General features: G+C 33.5%; 2 protein-coding genes across 3 annotated transcripts in view; both read right to left on the bottom strand.

The window, feature by feature from the left end:
* The window catches only part of LOC145277000 (chemotactile receptor for bitter tastants 1-like), a 72,141-nt gene that overhangs the window by 26,556 nt on the left and 24,145 nt on the right, over positions 1-21,440 (bottom strand). The window lies entirely within an intron of this gene.
* LOC145276646 (chemotactile receptor for bitter tastants 1-like) lies at positions 1,458-11,728 on the bottom strand. The gene is made up of 3 exons (XM_080127837.1): positions 10,523-11,728; positions 2,060-2,087; positions 1,458-1,489 (listed from the first exon to the last, which is right to left on the bottom strand). Exons 1-3 carry the CDS (start codon positions 11,726-11,728, stop codon positions 1,458-1,460), a joined length of 1,266 nt encoding a protein of 421 aa, XP_079983963.1.

Here is a 21,440-nt window from a genome sequence, read left to right as displayed (position 1 = left end):
ATATATAAAATCCGAAGTTATTGTTTTCCAGAGGTAAAATAACCAATGAAGTTTAACGAGATTTATGCAAGAGTGCTTAGTACTGAAGTAGAGCAGTGTATTTTCTTTATTTGTTTTTACACAAGCAATAATATGCCCAAAGGGGTTTCAGATTTACCTAGAGTTATTCAATTATAATAATGCTTTTAAATTGACTAGAATATTTTTACATGATCAGAAAAAAACATTCTAGCCAAATTAAAAGCATTCTGAAAAAATATTCTTTCTAATATTCAATTATCTCTATTTTGTTCTGTATCTCCACCCTTTCACCTTGATTCTTATATCTCAACATAAACCCTAATACCCGCCCCTATTGGTTCGTCTTTACATACAACCAAGTCTTATTGTTTACAACATTTGAGGGAACCTCCTGCTATTGACTCCTTGTGACGATAAAGACCAGATATTTTCATTGCCAACTTTGCGTTCGTATAAGTTGTATCGCCTGAAGAAGTCTCTAGTTGCATGTAACTAGCTGACCGAAACATGCGCATGACAACATATTACTGCTTATGTAAAAACAACAAAAAAGTTTATACATATATATATATATATATATATATATATATACATATATATATATATATATAATGTGTGTACATATGAATGTGCATAATATATATTTTAAAACAGTTTATTTATATCTTTACAAAAGTCCAAAGTCGTGTATGATAGAATGTAAACATTTCATATATATATATATATATATATATATATATATATATATATATATATATATATATATATATATATATATATATATATATACAAGGAAGAAATTTGCTCGCCATCGCATTCGGCGTATTAGTTCATCTGTTTTTTGAATTAATTTAATAATATGGCTATGCTTGCTGGGTGTGGGGATGTTTTTTAGCGATGTTTCGAAATTAACTCTTTCCATATCTATTTTTAATGTGGGGAAATAAATTTTTTGAGAGTGCATCAGATCTTGTGGGGTTATTCATTCTATATACCCCTACAAGCATATTCGATACTACAGATATCGGCCTATATAGAGATGACGGACTAGCTATAATAAAAAAAAAAAACTCTAACAAAGTCAAGGGAGAAAACTTTAAGAAAATCATACACAAAGAAATGAAAAAAATTAGGCCTAAAAGCGGACGTATCAGCTAACATATAAAATAACAAACTTCCTGGACGTCACGTTAAACTTAGATAAAAACACATATGAACCATACTTAAAAGATAATGCTACTCCAATTTACGTAAACCTTAAGTCCAACCACCCACGATCAATTATAAAACACATTCCTAACTCGATCGTAAGTAGACTCAGTAATAACTCAAGCGATGAAAATGCATTTAACAAGTCAACCAATATCTACGAAAGCCCTAAAAAATAGTGGATACAAAAATATCGATATCAAATATAAGCAACAAAACACCAACAACTATAATAAAATTAAAAATAGAAGAAAAAGAACTATAATTTGATATACGGCCCCATACAATCAAATCTTAAAAACAAAACTTGGGAAGAAATTTCTAGATCTTATTGAAAAACACTTTCCCGCAACCAACCCCTTACACAAAATTTTCAATAAAAATACCTTGAAGTTATCTTACAGTTGTTGCGAAAATTTAGAGATGATAATTAAAGCACATAATAACAAAATACTAAATGAAAACAATGTAAACAACAACAAAATAAAAAGTAGACACCATGACAGAAATAAAACCAACACTAGCAGAAATAATAATAATAATAATAATAATAATAATAATAATAATAATAATAATGATAACAATAATATTAATAATAATAACAAACCAACACCGGACAAGAAAAACCATACCATAAATAAAAATACTAATAACGAACAAGATAAATGCAATTGTAGACACCGCACACTTTGCCCAGTCCAAAATAAATGTCTAACAAAAAGTGTAGTTTATCAAGCAACAATATTTGCGAAAGAAAACCCGAATAACAAGAAATATTACATAGGCATGACTTCCTTAGATTTCAAAACCCGATACTATGACCACAAACGTATATTCAAAAATAAAAAAAACACCGTATAAAAACAACACTAGCGAATAAATACTGGGAACTTAAAGAAAGCGGACGTTCGCCGGTAGTCGAATGGAAAATAATGAGAGAAGCTACCACGTGCAAACATTTATACGACCCATGAAAAATTTTCTATCCTGTACTTTAAAGAACCTCAAAATCTATTAAACTGTAGACGAGAAATAGCAAACAACTGTGTTCACAAAATAAAACTTACTCTAGGATAGCGATACAAAATAGCTTTAAAACTAACAATAACAATAGAAAACAAACAAATAAATAAATTAAACAAACATGAATATATATACATCCTCAACATATATAAAAACAAGAAGCAACCACAGAATTCGCGCATAAGCCTGACGAATCCTATAGTGGATGAAACGCAGAATATTCAGTGTAGCTTAATCGCCATATATATTATATAAATTACTACATATATACATATATATATATACATATATATATATATATAAATGATAAGAATAAAGGAAACAGTATTCCGACATAAGAGAAAAAAACAAGTCACGTGTTTATCGACGTTTCGTCTCTATTACATTCATTCAGAGTTCTGTATACTAGACTACCCGTGACCCGTTGGGTCAGTATGTTATATTAGCTATGGAATTCATGTATGAGCGTAACACTTGTGACATAAAGAAAATAGTTTTTTGTCACATAACAGAAACATTTCTATGAAAGTATATTAAATGAAAAAAGGAATATAGATATATTTCTATGAGTCGTTCTGTTTATAATTGTTTATTTTTGAAAAAAAAAAAAAACTTACAGCCATTGAATTATAAGTTGCGTTAAAATAACTTAAATGTAATACGGAAATGAACGATGTAAAAAAATGCAGAAAGTATTAACAATTATTTATTTGGATAATTTTAAACGCAAAAAAAAAAAAAAAATTAGGTCGCTGAAAACGTACACATTAAAAAAAAATATGTTGTCAACAGGTCAAAGTTGATTTATTTGTGAAAAAAATGCGACAGTATAGTTGTAATATAGAATAGTTGCAAAACATCCCCAAAGGGGTCAGTATGTTATATTAGCTATGTAATTAATGTATGAGCATGACACTTGTGACGTAAAGAAAATAGTTTTTTGTGATATAACAGAAACATTTCTATGAAAGTATATTAAAATGAAAAAAAAATAAAGATAGATTTCTATGAGTCATTCTGTTAGAGTAGTAGTAGTAGGGAAAATGCATGTCAACCAGTAGTAGTAATAGTAGAATAAGAAAGAGGAGGCGTAGTAGTAGTAGTAGTAGTAGTAGTAGTAAGAGGAGGAAGAGGAGGCGAAGTAGTAGTTGTAAAGAGGAGAAGTAATAGTAGTAGCAAGAAGAGGAAGCAGAGTAGTAGTAGCAGGAGGATATTGCGCAAGCAAACAAGCAAACAACCAAGAATGACAGAGTTTTAGTATTATATATATATATATATATATATATATATATATATATATTATATATATATATATTATATATATATATATATATATATATATATAATATTTCCCTGCGCTAGATAATTTTCATCTAAAAAACTACGCAATTATTCAAAATGTAGAATTATGCATATAATTCAGGGAAATAGTGAAATAGAAACCAATAATCTAATAAGAAACCATAAAATATGAATAAGCAATTAATCAACGCTCGTTTTAGAAGGGAATATGCAGATTAATTAACTTCCATGTAGTCCCTCGAATATCCATGACTGAGTATATTAAGAAGTTTAATAATTTTAAAATTAAAAATAAAATAGGCTTTTGATATCAATGTATGAGTGAGAAAATATATATTCATTTTCAATGGTTCAATGTTGTGTTTCATAAGAAACCGCGTGTTTTAATCGTTTACTGTTTTTTTTATAGAATTATCGTAGTATCCTTACATTAAGTCGTTGTTAAAACCTTTCATATAAAATCGCTAATATTATGGAAGATATATTAATCCGTTATTTTCAATATTGAATCAGGCAAGGTTAATGCTATAGTAAGTGATCATATTGACTTGTTCCAAAACTGAATTATTCGCACAAATGTAAAAATAGTTGTAAAAATTCAGAGAGTGTGAAATATGGAAGAGGAAAGTCGAAAGAAATATTAAAAAAGAACACTTTAAGCCTTTTGGAAGAATTTGACATGTTTGTACAATACATAGGGATATTAATCTGTTTATAATAATAGATTGAATGTTGTCAATTAAGGTGAAACCTAAGAAAAACAACATTTAATTTTAGTAATTGCGAACCAAAAAATACGTATTGCTTGTTCCTTTGTCCAAAATAAGACTACGGCAGTTCTATGTCAGGAATTCAATACCTATACTGCATCAAATTATTCAGCGCTCGTTCGATGTAAAACATGGTATTGATTTATTTCTAACAAAATAATATATTTAAATGAGAAATTTAAAAAAGTGTCGAAATAATGATAAAATCATTTTTATTTACTTTTTTGTTGTTGTTGCTGTAAGTCCAATATTTCGCTTAAAATAGGTTCATCAGAGTAGGAAGTCCGGTCCATGATCTTTTTTCTTCATTTAGGTGTTAGCGAGGAGGTGATGCCTCGGAGTAGAAGAGAAGAGAAATATATTTGTGTTGGTCCGGTGGTTCCACGTGTGTTTTGCTCCAGTGTCGAGCGGGACATTTAAAGTAAAAGATGATCATATACTTTTAGAATACGCTTGTTTATCTATATATCTATAAAAGTGAAAGTGTGTGGGTGTGGGTGTGCATTTCCATTTCAAATAACTTCGTCAATTTTCAGTCTACAGACCCGAGATTTGACATAATGGGTATTGAGATTTGGGAAAATCTTTTTAATCGGTTTCGGCCAGAAATTTGGCTGTCAAGAGGTCAACGTTCAACGATATAACCTTTGAAATCTCGACCAAACACCTTCGCCAATTTTGGGTCTAAACACTTGAAATTTTAGATGTAGGTTACTTGAACATGGCTTAAGCATTTTAATTTGATTTGAGTCCAAAACAATAAATGTAAAGGGTTCAAAATTGGGGTTAAAGTTTAAAAAAAAGTTTGCCCTCTGCGGTCTTTACCAAATTACCCAGCCAAAATTTGGTCTAAACATTTGAAATTTTTACATAAAGTGTATTCAGATATGGGACAAGCTTTTTAATCGTGTTTAGGCCGAAAATTTGTCTGCCAAGAGGAAAAAGTTTAAAAGATTTGAACTTTGCGATCTCTAGCAACTATGAAGCCAATTTTGGGTCTAAACATTTGAAATTTAACATAAAGTGTATTCAGACATGCAGCAAGCTTTTAAATCAGTTTTTGAGCGAAAATTTTGCCGCTAAAAAGGTCAAACTTGAAAAATATGATTTTTGCAGACTCTACTAGACTCCTCCACCAATTTTGGATCTAAACACTTGAAATTTGAGATGTAAGTTTCCTAGATATGAATCAAACTTTATAAACACACACACACAAATATATATATATATATATATATATATATATATATATATATATATATATATATATATATACTAGCAAAAGTGTCCTTCGTTGACTGGGTTCAAAAACAGCCTACAGAAAATGGACTCTGTTTTATTAAAGTATAATAGGTTATGAAAAGGAAGGGTTGCAAATTTGGGTTGAATTTGGGGATATCAAACCCAAAGCAAAATATGATGAGAGTAAAAATAAAATAGATAAACCCCATAATTTTTTATACCATACCTGTTCACACTGAAACACTTATCAAAATATTCTGTGGATCTATATTAAAAAAACCTTGTTAAACTTTGTGACATATTTCCATTCTATGGAGGTCAGGTGCGAACGAACACCCCATAATTTTATTATACCATATTTCTTCAAACTGAAACATAATTATCAAAGTACTTACGCAGGTAGATATGAAAAGTCTTTATTAAAGTTTGTGCCTATTTCCATTCTATGGAGGCGAGGCGCGAACGCAGACCCCACAATTTTATTATACCATCCCTATTTAAGTTAAACATACTTAAAAAAGTATTCTTATGTACATCTATATCAAAAACACTTGTAAACGTTTATTTTTTAATTTTTAAACTTTTTATTTCAATACTGTGTGGACCAGGCACGAACGCAGACCCACAATTTTAATGAACCACAGTTCTGCCAGATCAAACATACCCATTCCTGTGTCTCGATACATCATCTATCATTATATGTAATCAGTTTTTTAAAATAGTCAACCATAGAGGAACCTATTCGTGACCACACACAGACACACACACATACACACACATTCAGCTTTATATTATATATATATATATATATATATATATATATATATATATGATTAGTTTTTATGAAAAAGAAATCCAACAGAGTGCTCAATTAAAAGGAAATCCGAAGATATCCGAACAATATGAGCGTATTTATATTTTTTATTTTGTGTACAGAAAGTTGTTAGATTAGATAAGTCATTGATACCGCCGGTTTCAAGCCCGATAATTAGGACCGTTTTAGATATTCATATCAAGCTCTCTTCAGCCAATACTCATCTATTTCATAACCGGAAGTGGAAAATATATATGCACCACGAGTTCACGTTTACCTCTCGTTTTGCTACCCACCCCGTTTATTTATCGGATGATGATGATTTCATTAACTTTAAATTATTTTAATTATAAAATCTAATTTCGATTTAAATTTTTTATATAAAATCCTTAGATCATTCGGAGACATTTACGCTGATGACACTACGATCTATGGCATCACATCAAAAGCTGTAAACGATCGTTCTCTCTGATTCTCTCTCCTCTGATCTTGAGCATGTGGCATAATTGCGGGAAAAGTGGCTGTGTACTTTTAATCCATCTAAGGTCAAGCTTCTATCCTTACATCATCAACGCTCTGATTCCCATCTGGCATCAATTGTAATGAATGGCTCTCTTCACCACGAGCTTCTGGACTTGACCTTGACCTCAAGACGAGCTTCTGGGCTTGACCTTAACTCCTGATCTAAAACGGAATACATACATCAAATCCGTTGCCAAAGTCGCTGGAAAAATGGTGGGACCATTCTACCGTTCCAGTAGATATCACACTCCAGATGCAATTATCTACCTATATAAGAGGAGGTCCAAGGATGGAGTACTGTTGCCATATTTCGACAGGAGCTGCGTTGATAGAGTTAAAAATAGACTTCGTAACCTAGTGGAGGATGTTTTTTTCTCTTCCCTGCAACCTCTTTCTTACACAAGAGATGGTGCGAGTTTGTCTCTGCTATATCGTTATTTTCATGGCAAGTGCTCGACTGAGCTCCAATCCATGCCCCCCCTCGCCCAACTTTCACGAGAAACACTCGTCTAGCTGAAAACACTAGCAATGATTTCCTCCACTCTTTATCTGTGCCTAAACCTAAACGTAGATTCCATGAACAAAGTTTCTTTCTAAGAAATGCCCAACTGTGGAACTGTCTTCCGTTTGTCTGTTCTCAAGCTGACTACAATATAGTTGTCTGCAAGTTCAACGTAAACAAGTTCTTGATGAGCCGTTCCCCTTAAGTAATCCAAATTTCCACTTCAAACGTTTTCTATGATATTGTCCCTTCGGCTACTCTACACTCTTAGCCTTGATAAGTGGTGATTCATTTGAAAAAAATAAAGAACTCGTGGAAATTCTACGATAATTGAAAAAATGTTTAAATACATTATAAATAAATTGAATAAAATTTAAAAAAACAACAAATAACGAAGAATTTAAAACATTTTTTAGCAAATTCTTTTTTACATTTTATAGCTAAAAAGAATTGATAAAAAATTTATTTTAATAAAAATTTAACACACTATTCATTGTTTCTTTTTCTGAATAGTTTTATATAAATTATAAAGAAACGGATGTCAATTCACTTGCATAATTTTTAAAATATGAAAAAGAAATTATAATAAAAAAGTTACAGTCTCCGTTCAACGTGCCTTTTTTTTAAATTATAAAATAAAATAGCGAATTTGAAACCGTAAACGGACAGCTATGTCTTGTTTTGTAACATTTTTGGAGAGGAAATTTTTTTAATGATTTTTAACTGATAAAGAGCGACTATAAAGGGAGGTAATTCATTTCTGATTAATTAATGTTTTTGATGATGATGTTTTTTCTGATATTGAATGTACGGACAAGTAAATTGATAATAATAATAATAATAATAATAATAATAATAATAATAATAATAATAATAATAATAAATTAATTAAATATAAAAATGTTAATAAAAACGCATTAGATACAGAACTACCTTATCAGTAAGAGAGTAACTACATAATCAGTGGAGAAAATGACACGGAAATATCCAGAAAAAAATCAAGAGAAATAAAAGGAAAGATTGGAAAAGAATATATCAAGATAACGAAACAAACTTTTAAAAACTATGCAATTTAGTAAAAACCAAAGAATAAAAACTTATATTTTGCACTATGATGGGGTAGACAAAGTACAACTTGACTATAGAATCCAAAGAACTAGAAAACTAATGACCATGCAATATGCACTAAACCCAACTTTTTTTTTTACATGGAGGTCACCACTTATCAATACCCAGAAGCCACTCGGGGATAAGGGTTATTGTGTGTACAGTAATCAATGGGATAGTGTCGTAGTGTAGTTAGTGTTGTAGATTTGATAAAGTGTAATTACTTAAAAGGGCGGTTCATCAGGAATTGTTTTGTGTTGGACTCGAAGACATCCGAGTTGAAGTCGACGGGGGGGGGCAGGCAAGCGGCAGAGAGTTCCACAGGCGTGCAGTTCTAAGAAAGAAGCTTTGTTCATGAAATCTACGTTTTGATTTAGCACGGGGAAAATTATTGACAGTGGTTTCAGCCAGTCGGGTGTTTTTCGTGAAAGATTGGCGAGGGGGGACGAGAGAATGGAGCTCAGACGAGCACTTGCCATGGAAATAACGATAAAACAGAGACAAGCTCGCAACGTCTCGTCTGTGGGATAGAGGTTGCAGAGAAGAGAAAAGGGAATCCCTCACCAAGCCACACAGTCTATTTTGTACTCTGTCAAGGCAGGATAGGCTATTTTTAGCAGCTCCTGCCCAGATTTGGCAGCAGTACATAGATATAGAATTGCATCATTAATGAGATATCTTCTGGAGCGGTAGAAAGATCCCACCATTTTCCCAGCGACCTTGGCCACAGACTTGGTGTATGTGTTCCATTTCAGATCAGGAGTAAAGGTCAAACCCAGAAGCTTATCAAAACATACGAAGACCGTGAAGATGACACAAAAGGACTGACAAAATACCTGATTTTCACAAAAAAGCAAAATAAACAATATAAAAAATAATGAAACTTAATATGAGGAAATGACAAGAATAAAATCGAAAAAAATAGCTATATGGACAATCTATAAAAGAAGACACAAAATATATTAACGTTAAGACAGAAGAAAAAAAAAAGAAAACAGTAATTATAGGCTCAATGGATACAGAGACGAAACAATAAATTCCATAATAAACAAATACCGAAATCTAACACCAAAAGAATTGTAAAAATATACATAAGTGCGTAAGAAAGTCAGTTAACTGAACAAACGCCTTTATCTGAAACATGTAGTCAACGAGTACAGGCCTAAAGCAGAAATATTGGAAAATTAAATCATATAATTTTGGGAGAAATAGAGATAAATTTAACAGCCTTAAAGACCAAAAAATAAGTGCAGAATTTTTAATATTGAATTTTAATATTAAATTTTGAATTTTGCATTCCATATCAACATTGCTTTTAACAGTAGACTTAAATGTTATTTAAGTAGACGCTAGACACGAGTTTCTATTGGATCAGACATTTGGACTCTACCCTTCGACAACGTCAGAAGAAAAATCTATCCAAAACCACCGTCACCATCAAAAGGAGAACAAAATAAAAGAAAATGTTTTCCTGATGAAGATTTTGTTATGAATCGAAACATCGAATTTAATTTTAATAAATAGGTATCTTTTATAATTAAAAATTCTGCACCTTTTTTTGGTCTTTAAAAGAGTTAAGTTATATATATATATATATAGAGAGAGAGAGAGAGAGAGAGAAATATATATATATACATATATAGTGTGTGTAAATATGAGTGTGAATAATATATATTCAAAATATGCACATATACAGATATATATTTATTTATATATTTACAGAATTCAAAAGTTGTGCATGACCGAATGTAAACATTTCATATTTGTGTATATATATATATATATATATATATATATATATATATATATATATATATATATATATATATATATGCATATATATATATATGCATATATATATATATATATATATGTGTGTGTGCGTTTGTGTGCGTGTATGTACTTTCTAATCATTCTTTAAAAAGACATAAATAATGTTTATAACAAAATAATATTAATCTTTTACCAAAATGGATGTTATATGCCGTTGTATAATCAGTCTCGAATTGCGATCGATTGTGAAAACAAACTGAGGAATACAAGTCCAAAGATCACTGATGCGAAAAACATCACATTAAACATAAAGAGTTCAGCATTACAGCATCGAATAAAATTCTTCAATTTGAAATTTCTTTTCAATAAACGATTTATATCAAGAATTTTCTCGTCAGGTTTTATATATTCCGAGTTGTTATTTCCATTCTCTATTTTAGAATTTTCCGGGTTGACTTTGTTCGGTATAACAGAGTCCTGAGGATTCTTCTCATAGAATATTTTCGAGGCGACGATGCTGGTTATAACCGATATGCCACTAAGGCATGTTAGAAGTAAATGGCACCAGAATATCAATGGAACATTGGTAGGTTCTTTTGGTAATTTAGCGTTAATATCGCCTAGATAAACGATGTTTGCAAGGAAGATTGTTGTCGCAAACGAAACCTGTTCTCCACTTTGAACAGGTAGTTGCCCAACCATCATATTCAGGAGAAGAAAAATGATCGGTGGTAGTAAATTGGATACAGAATAAGCTTGAATCTTACGAGTCAGTTTGAATTGAATAATCCCTTCGCTAAATAAATTATTTTGAACTGAACACGTCTCATTAACAATCCAATTATTTTCACTAAGTTCGTTCAATCTTGTACAGTTCATATGTAATAAGTTTAACATATTCGCATAATAATCGGGAAATAGCAGATTCGATTGGCACCAATGCTCATCAAATGGAAATCCATGGGCGTTTACCTCGCAGAAGCTTTTAAAATACAACGGTATCAACTCCCGAACACACCCATCGTTATTTAAGAACATTTGCGGAAGAGTTTTTATTTTGGTCTGGGACTCGGTGTTATAAATTATTATTCCTGGGCTCCATACCATTTCTTCCTGGACGCTGATATTCGTTATGTTGTACAAAGACGTGTTCCAAGATAAAAATTCGTCGCACCAATGTAAAACAAGATAAGCTTGAACTGTAATGTAGCCACGTACGATGTCGAATTCCCGTGCTGTGGCAATCATTAAATTTCCTTCCATGCGTACCACGTCTCGCATGTTCTTTACAGGTCTGATATTTTTATCATAGTTTTTAAAAAGCATTTTTCGAAGATCTAATTCTTCCTGGTGCGTCCAGCAGAAAACCGAAGGAGAAACAACGAATAGCATAAAGAAGACCAGATCCCGGACAAATATCGAGAGCGTATTGTTGCTGGACATGGTTTTCACTGATATATAATGTTACTTGTTCGATTCCGGTAACTGAACTATTCACTCATATGTTTGGATGATACTATTAGTTACTCATAGATTGATATATTATTCACACATCGTTGTCATGGGATATCGGAATCAATATCCTCAACAAGGGGAAAATATATAGTTATTCAAAGTTTTAAAAAAATTTCTTCGACAGATCAATGGTCGTTGCTATGACACTGTTATATGAACAAAAAGGAAAATGTGGTTAGGGTAATTTCGAACAACCATTTACAATCATTATGAGGTAAGTACTAAACAATAGAATATCTCTTACATCAGAATAAACGATGATTTGTAAATATAACATGGCATACGATATGTCTTGGTGTACATGTATAGCGTAACTAGCACGACACCCGGCATTGCCAGGTCGTAAAATTTCGTATTTATTATTCTACACCCAAATCTCTATTATATTAGTTATTTCAAGAATAAATGTGTGCCACCAGCTACAATCGAACTCAAAATATATAGATCTACAGCTTTATTCGTTAGCGTATAACCTAAACCCATACGTATACAAAAAGTGCAAAAACCTTACGTTGCTTAACATAAAAATCTTAACGCATGGGCAGAAAAAATACGGGTATTGTCAACATCCGCCAAATAGAGATCAATATATTTTTTTTCATTTTCGACCCATTAGCAGCCACTTTACCGTCTTAAAACTAGATCATAATGTATCAAATTTAAACTCTGTAGACCAAATATGCAGAATTAATTTTGGTAGAGAATTTTCTCACACACACTGACTAGGCTACATTTCCGTGTTTTGGAGCGTTTTCATCTTAAATTTTACGCTATTATGCAAAATGTGGAAATCATCCATATGATTCAGCGAAATAGTAAAATATAACCAATCATCTAATAGTATGCCCCAAAGAATCAGTGGAGGTAGTGTAATGTGAATCCAGGAGATAAGCGCCCGCGTGTTTGCGTGGTGTGTGGGTGCGTAAGAGAGACGGACGAAAAGGAAAGACTAACCTCGAGACCGGCTCAGCGTCACCGACCGAAAATTGTCTTTTGTAAAGGATGATATCTCGCAAAGTCACACGAATTCTCGCAATATGCAAATTTAGCCGGCCTACAACGACCATAAAAGCGTGTGATGTAAAAGATGTTGGGAGAGCGACGATTCAGTTGGTCGGGGAATCGTGTTGCTGTTGCTTCTCGTATCTTACAGTTGTTGGGTCCGGTCTGAGTAACCGTTCGCGTCCGTCTAGGCACCTTGCTAACCGTGCAGAACCGGTGTATACTGGTTATTGAATTGCTGCAACATTTATAACATCTTTTCCTGAACTTACCGTGTTAAAGAGAGAGTCGGGCGCCATCTTGAACTTTTCCTTATACATCTATAGCGGGCGCAGTAATTTTTTTTAAAGGAATTTCCTTACACATTTTTTCTACAGGTAGAACTCATTATTAAGTTTAATTGATGGATGTTTCCATATACTTTTCATACACTTTTTGTACAATTTACTAGAATTTTTGTCTCTGGTCTTATAACTTGTATCATGTGTAAGAAGCCTAATTTAATAAAAATGTAAATTTAAAAAATAAATCTTTGGAATGAAGCTTTTTGTTTCCATAACCTTTAAGACTGTAGTATTAGTAAACTTAAGTCGGAAGAGTTTAAAATCTATCCTTAAAAAAAAAGGTTTCTTTTTAAAAGTTTTTAAGTGGTCTTAAATTTTTGATCAGCAGTATATATATATATATATATATATATATATATATATATATATATATATATATATGTTAGCTGTACCCTACCACGCGTTTCTGTGGCTCAATTTGGTGTAATGGAAAATTCTAATAAAAAGAGAAAATGCATGTTTCTTATATTCTTAGTACAGCAATCCACCCAAAAAGTTAAAATAAAAAGGTGAAAATAAAAAAAAATGGTACTCTTGCAGAATTGGATCCTGATCCTCGGAATTACCGTCAATCATGGCTTGGGCTCGACCAACAATCAGTGGATAAAGCTGAACGTAGCAAAATGTTGAAACGTTAAATTTTTTTTTTTGTTTTCTGTATACAAAAATGTGAGTTAGTAATTAATATTTGAGTGATGGGGTGGGGGTTACTATACACAGATTCGAAAAAGTTGCCCAAAAACAAATAAATGAAAGCAAAGGTAAGGTAAGTTACGTTTCTACCTAACTGGATAATTGTTTAGTGTTTTTATGTAATGTAAAATGTTTAATCGGCTGGAAAAACAGAAATGGTTGCAGACTCTGTTGAATACGTTAAGTTTGGGACAGTAAGTTGAAAACTAAAAACTATACAATACAGTGTCAAAACCCACTGAAAATATGTTATCATGATATAGGCTGACATAATCGGTGGGTTTGTGACAGTATTTGGAATAGTTTTTCTAGAAGTGTAAGCCATTTCAAGTTTCAGAACAGTTTCAGATGGTTCGCTGTTACACACAAGTCCTGAGATGTGACTTGTTTGTAGTAGACAGTTCCACAGAACAAAATATTCTGACCGTGTCGAAACCCGGGAAAAGAACATGTGAAATTGCTCCAGAAAAGGTTTAATATTTATGAAGCAATTCTGGTTTCTGATTGGTTGGTAGCAGAACGTGAATTTGATTCATCAGTTCTTAGCAGCATCGTTTATAAATAGAATCGTCCGACTGTGTGGGATCATACCCAATTAATAGTCCATTTTGATGGGATGTCTCCTAGCGGCTTCGGCTGCATGGAGACAGGGTAGTACATGTCAAGGATTCGTCACTTGACACTCAGCCCAACAGGTGAGGGGCCGGGAACCGGCCCAGCACCTGTTGGACTGAGGTACACCGCCTGGGTAATACATAGGAGGTCCACCCTCCCAGGCGTTGCCACCGGGCTTTCCGGTGGGGCAAGTTTATTGCTTGCTGCCTAAGGCGCCCCGACCGGAGAATGCCGACGGGGTTACTCAGGCAATTTTTAAAATTGCAGGAGTGCCCCTCCTTTAGGGGAGCCTGCGGGTATCCCACTTTCCAGGCCTTGTGCCAAATAATGCTGATGTGGGCAGCATTTAAATAAATACCCCATTAATAGTCCATTTTGATGGGATGTCTCCTAGCTGCTTCGGCTGCATGGAGACGGGGTAGTACAAGTCAAGGATTCGTCACTTGACACTCAGCCCAACAGGTGAGGGGCCGGGAACCGGCCCAGCACCTGTTGGACTGAGGTACACCGCCTAGGTAATACCTAGGAGGTCCACCCTCCCAGGCCTTGCCACCGGGCTTTCCGGTGGGGCAAGTTTATTGCTTGCTGCCTGAGGCGCCCCAACCGGGGAATGCCGACGGGGTTACTCAGGCAATTTTTAAAATTGCAGGAGTGCCCCTCCTTTAGGGGAGCCTGCGGGTATCCCACTTTCTAGGCCTTGTGCCAAATAATGCTGATGTGGGCAGCATTTAAATAAATACCCCATTAATAGTCTGATGGGGAAGGTCTTCTAGCTGCTTCGGCTGCAGGGAGACAGGGTAGTACCAGTCAAGGATTCGTCACTTGACACTCAGCCCAACAGGTGAGGGGTCGGTACCTGGCCCAGCACCTGTTGGACTGAGGTACACCACCTGGGTAATACCTAGGAGGTCCACCCTCCTAGGCCATGCCACCGGGCTTTCCGGTGGGGCAAGTTTATTGTTGATGCTTTAGGCGCCCCGACTGGGGAATGCCGACGAGGTTACTCAGGCAATTTTTAAAATTGCAGGAGTGCCCCTCCTTTAGGGGAGCCTGCGGGGTTCCCACTTTCCAGGCCTTATGCCAAATATTGCCGATGTGGGCGGCAATTAAATAACTACCCCATTATAAGTCCAAAATATTGCAAGTTTTTTAGTTTTAACTCACTTTCTCAAACTTAACGTAATCAACAGTGTTCGTCACTATTTGTATCTTTCAAATACACCGATAAACACTGTTTTGGAGCCGACTAAACGTTACATTAAATGAAAAGGGTTTGTATTACTAAACACAGGTACAAACAAGTTGTCAAAAAATAAATATATAACAAATAAATGTTATCAAAGGCAAGAAACGTAAATGTTCTACCTTACTGGATAAGATTGTAGTGTTTTTATGTAATGTATAATGTTTAATCGGTTCCAAAACATGCAGTATTTATTGGTATATTTGAAAAATACCAATGGCGGCAGACTGTATCGAACATGTTAAGTCTGGGGAAATTTTGGGAAAATGAGTTTAAACTAAAAAACTATACAAAATACTGTTAGGAACTCAGTCAATATATGTTTCTGTGACGTAGGCTGACATTTAATCAGTGGTTTTAAACTTTTGCTCGATACAGGTGACGACTTTTAAGAGTCCCTTTTAGTGATTACCTGGTTTGAGGATATTATACAACTAAACGACAAATCTGCCTCAAAAATCCGGTATTATTTTACTTTAAGGCCTGTCTCATGTTCATATATAACCAAATATTTTATTGTAGATTTCAGTATACTAAAAACGAATCTGCAAACCGTTTCCGTCGCAAAAAAAAGTTTTCATGATATGAAGAAATTTCTTTTTCGAAAAGTGGGGGATCACTTTTCAATGTAAATTTAACTTATAATGAGCACCCACTTTCTGGCCACCTGAGAGAGGGTCATTTTTCTGTTTGTGGTGGGGGGGGAGGGTTGGCGGCCGCCCCTCCAACGAATTTAAACAGGTAATTTTAAAGGATTTTCCAAGGGTAGAAAGAAAGCTTCCCCCTCCAAAATCGTGGCCACAAACGGGTGCTCATTTTACGTTAAATTATTATGGAAAAGTGATCCTTCACTTTTTAAACTAACATTTCTTCATATCTTGGAAACTACTCGTTTGCCTTAATTATAAACTCTATTTTCGTTTTGAGCGACCCCGAAAACCTGTATGAGTTGTAATTTTAAAGGAATTTTCGAGGGTGAAGTAATTCTTCATATTTACCTTCTTTTGTTATTTTTTCCAATAACATAAGAAATTAAGAATTAGACAAATTTATTTTAGATAGGCTTCGCCAGGAAAGCTTTTAAAAATAAAAAAAATTAAGATAAACAAATGGTGCTAGTGCACTTACCGATCCGCGCTATTTTTTAAATCGTATTTCCAAGTTTAATTAAAGTTTAATGATATGTATTTTTATTCAATTGTAAGGTTAAAGCACAAATATATATATATATATATATATATATATATATATATATATATATATATATATATATATATATATATAATTTAAAAAAATAGGGAATTTTTTTACCTATCTATCTATTAAATAGATAGTTAAATGTTGTAATTCGAAAGTCGTCAACGTCTGGTGCACGTGAAATGCTCATTTCTACGGAAATGAAATGGCGGACAGTCTCGCAGTTACGAAAACTATTTATATTTTATTTAATATATTTTTTATAATTTGCGATCTTAATTTATTTTAATAACCTGCAAACATTCCTTGACTTTACAGATAAATTTTCTGAAAATTTCAATTAAATTGGTTACGTAGAAATATGGTTTTATTCACTTTGAACGAACCAAGAATTACATTTATATATATATATATATATATATATAGATAGATAGATAGATAGATAAATAGATAGATGTGTATTATTCATCTTCATGTCCAATGTTGTAGAGCATAATAAACTGCGGGTTTTAATCGTTTACTGTCTTTTGTAGAATTATTGTAGTAACCTTACATTAAGTCAATTACATTTTATTTGTATTTATTTTTTTACATAGGCACCACCACTTATCAAGGCCCAGAGGCCACTCGAGGATAAGGGTTAAAGAGGGCACAGTAGTCAATTGGACAATATAGTAACCGTTAATAATGGAAAGTCAGAAATTTGTTAACTTAAGTGAAACGGCGCATCAAGAACTTGTTTATGCTAGACTTGCAGACAACTATATTGTAGTTATCTGGAAATCAGGCAAACGGAAGACAGTTCCACAGGCGTGTAGTTCTAAGAAGAAGCTTTGTTCATGGAATCTACGTTTAGGTTTAGGCACATATAAGAGTGGGGGGAATTATTGATAGTGTTTTCAGCTAGACGAGTGTTTCTCGTGAAAGTTTGGCGAGGGGGGACATGGATTGGAGCTCAGTCCAGCACTCGCCATGAAAATAACGATATAGCAGAGACAAACTTGCAACTTCTCTTCTGTGAGAAAGAGGTTGCAGGGAAGAGAAAAGGGCATCCTCTATGAAGCTACGGAATCTATTTCGAACTCTATATCTATATTTTCCCTAAACAATATATAATCGCTAATATTACGGAAGAAATATTAATCATTTTCAATACTGTCTATATGATCATATAGACCTGTTCTAAGCATAATTATTCCCACTAAAATGTAAAAATAATTGTAAGAATTCAGATAATGTGAAATATGGAAGAGGAAAGTCGAAAGAAGTATAAAAAATACTTTAAGCCTTTTGGCAGAATTTGAAACGTCGATACAAAACATATGGATATCGATCTGCTTATGCAATATAATCATATATTGAGCGTTGTAAATTAAGGTGAAAGAGATAAAACCCAAGAAAAACAACATTTAACTGTGGTAACCTTGAACCAACAAATTATGTGTTGGTCGTCCATTTGTGCTCGATTGAGAAAAAATTAGGCTTTGATTTGTTTCTAAGACACTCCCCCCCACACATATATATATATATATATATATATATATATATATATATATATATATATATATATATATATATATATAAATTGCCATTGAAATTTATGAATGGGAGACTAAAATAGGCCATGGATGATGAATGCTCCTTTTAACGCGCAAATGTCACATAACCCACTACAACGACTATTCATTTGTTAAATTCTAATCAATAGTCGCTGAGATTTGGAACATAAAATTACCAAAAAGGTGGTATATCTATCTATCTATCTATCTATCTATCTATCTATCTATCTATCTATCTATCTATCTAGATAGATAGATTGATAGATGGATGTATAAATATATGTATATGTGGATATATCTACACAGGCGGCAAAAGGAAAGTCCACACTTGCTAATTTTCTAATTACTGAAGTATTCTAGTGTTCAATAAAAAAAAATAACTTCAAATTGAGGAAGCAAAAAGAAAGTTAGCACAATGGAAAACTGTTATTTAAATGTAACTTTAAGACATTAATGCAACACAAATACAACATGAACACAATGAACTAGCTATTAGTAGCATAGCCCTTCCGCAATTTGACATGCTGCAATCTTTTGGGAATTCCTTGAAGCAATACTCCGGGGAAAGGGCATCCCACTTTTCTTTAATTTTTTCCCAATGTTTTTCCAAATTTGAAATGTTATTATTGTGTAGCTGTTGCTTGATGTAATGCCATACGTGTTCGATATGATTGAAGTCTGCAGACCAATCCAAACACGGAATATCATGCTCTTCCAGGAACCTCTTGACATTGCTAGCTGTGTTAATGAGAGTATTATCCTGTATGAAGATGGGATTATCATCCAAATTCCGACCAAAGTAGAGTAGAAAATGCTCAGCTAACATATTAATGTACTTGGTCGAATTAATTCGACCTTGCAAGCGAACTATAGGCACTGGACCATTGGTACTAATAATGCCCCACACCAAAACTGAACCTCCACCACCTTACAGCGATGAAACTGAGCACCTATGATTAAATTCTTCGTCTTTCCTCCGACGGACGTACTGCCTACCATCACTGCGTAGCCTATTGAACTAGCTTTCGTCGCTAAAAAGCACTTTTGACCAATATGAAGAGTCATCATCTTCATAGCATCTGACAAAGTTCAGACTGCGCTTTCTGTTCTTTACAGAAATCATTGGCTTGTATCTTGCAACATATCCTGGCATATTAAACTCATTTAATATGTTCCTGACAGTAGAAAGAGAGCACTTTTTAACAAGATTAGACTGTTGTTGGATTTGGGGAGCCGTTTTAAATCTGTTTCTTAGGCTGCGGATCTTGATTGCATTCTCTTCCCTGTTAGAAGTAACTCTAGTACGACAAGATTTAGGGGCATCACGAACACTGCTGATGTTTTGGTGCTTTTGCACAGTCTTTCGTACTATTTTCTCATTACATTTCAATCTGTGGTCGATTTCCTGATTGAATAAACCAGAAAGGTGGAGATTAATGAGCTCTTGACAATCACTAAGAGAAAGTCGTGGCATATGAACTAAATGTTACGTTGTATAACCTGGAGCAACAACAATTACGATTAGAAATTCTTTATTGCCTGTTGGTAAATATTTGAAACTGATTTAGGGGCGATAATTTAAGCTGGTTTTAAGCAAATTTGTTGCAGCGGACTTTCTTTTTGCCTCCCTATTTGAAGTTTATTTTTAAATTGACGTGAATACTAGATTATTTCAATTGAAAGTCAAATCTGAGCAGGTAAAATTATAGAGAAATAAAAGGCGAATCAAATGAAGTATAGCTTGTTTAAACAGTTATATTAAATTTAGCTTACATTTGCAGTTTTTTAAAAAATTACAAGTGCGGATATTCTTTTTGCCCGCACTGTATATTGGTAGCCGAATTTAATACTGAAATGCTTCTTTCTCCGGTTTAATGGGACAAAACTACTTGAGAATTGGTAGGCTTTTTAGAGATTTTAATACTTTTTTATAGTTAAAATTTTATGGCAAAAAATAACCCATGTTCTCAAACCAATAAAATCTGCTTAAATTTGCCTACATTTGTACATATAGTGTCCTGCATACCAGCAGCAGTTTTGCATCTTCAGCTATCTCCCCTGGCTTTACCAGGCCACTAATATAATGTTTATTTTACAAATATTATTTCTTACATATGATCATACATGTTTAAGTGGAATCTCAATTTAGATTGCCATCAGACCGAAAAAAGAAGCGACACTTTTCAGTCTGATGACGTGGATTTCTAATTTGCGATTCCACTGAAACATGTATGCATATATGTAACCAATAATGTTTTTATAATAAACACACTATTTACTTGCTCTGTTCTCCAATGAGCACTCTTTAATAAACACACAGATTTCACTGGCTCTACACCCGGAAAACAAAGCTTCACAATATATATATATATATATATATATATATATATATATATATATATATATATATATATATACATATATATATATTCAGAAAGTGTGAGAGAATATATATATATATATATATATATATATAATGATTTTACACAGCCGAATCAATGTCGCAGCCCGCAAGAGCCAAAAAAGTCAACAAACCGGAAGTTCAAAACTCGAGTTTCGCTCTCATTTGGGCTCATCAGTTAGAACAAGGGACAAGGTATCAAACCAGCTTTAACCCAAGCCGACGCCTCACCAGTAGGAATTTTATATACTCGAAAGGACGATGTCACCCCAACAAGCTAACCTTATGAGTAATCAATAGAATGTTCAGAAAGTGTGAGAGAATATATATATATAATGATTTTCCACAGTTGAATCATTGTCGCAGCCCACAAGAGCTAAGAAAGCAAACAAACCGGAAGTCCAAGACTCGAGAATCCTACTGGTGAGACGTCGGCTTCGGTTAAAGCTTGTTTGATACCTCGCCCCTTGTTCGATATGAAGTAGGTTCTTTCCACTGTCTGATCTGTGCCGCGGGTTGCTTGATCTGTGTAAGTTAAGAGACTTTCTTGTGTGCGTGGCGTGTTAGCTGAGTGGATAGAGTGCTC

This window comes from Euprymna scolopes, chromosome 5 (assembly GCF_053919585.1).
Source record: "Euprymna scolopes isolate OS-2025 chromosome 5, ASM5391958v1, whole genome shotgun sequence".
NCBI lineage: Eukaryota > Metazoa > Mollusca > Cephalopoda > Sepiida > Sepiolidae > Euprymna > Euprymna scolopes.
Note: the sequence above shows the minus strand (reverse complement) of the source record. Positions and strands in the feature narration are given on the sequence as shown.

Coding starts and splice junctions, on each gene's coding strand:
- LOC145276646 (XM_080127837.1), bottom strand. CDS start 11,728: ATGTCCAGCAACAATACGCTCTCGATATTTGTCCGGGATCTGGTCTTC. Junction 2,088..10,522: donor GTTTGTTTTCACAATCGATC/GCAATTCGAGAC, acceptor TGTTGTTTTTAT/ACGGTGTTTTTTTTATTTTT. Junction 1,490..2,059: donor TTTTTTATTTTTGAATATAC/GTTTGTGGTCAT, acceptor ATCAAATTATAG/TTCTTTTTCTTCTATTTTTA.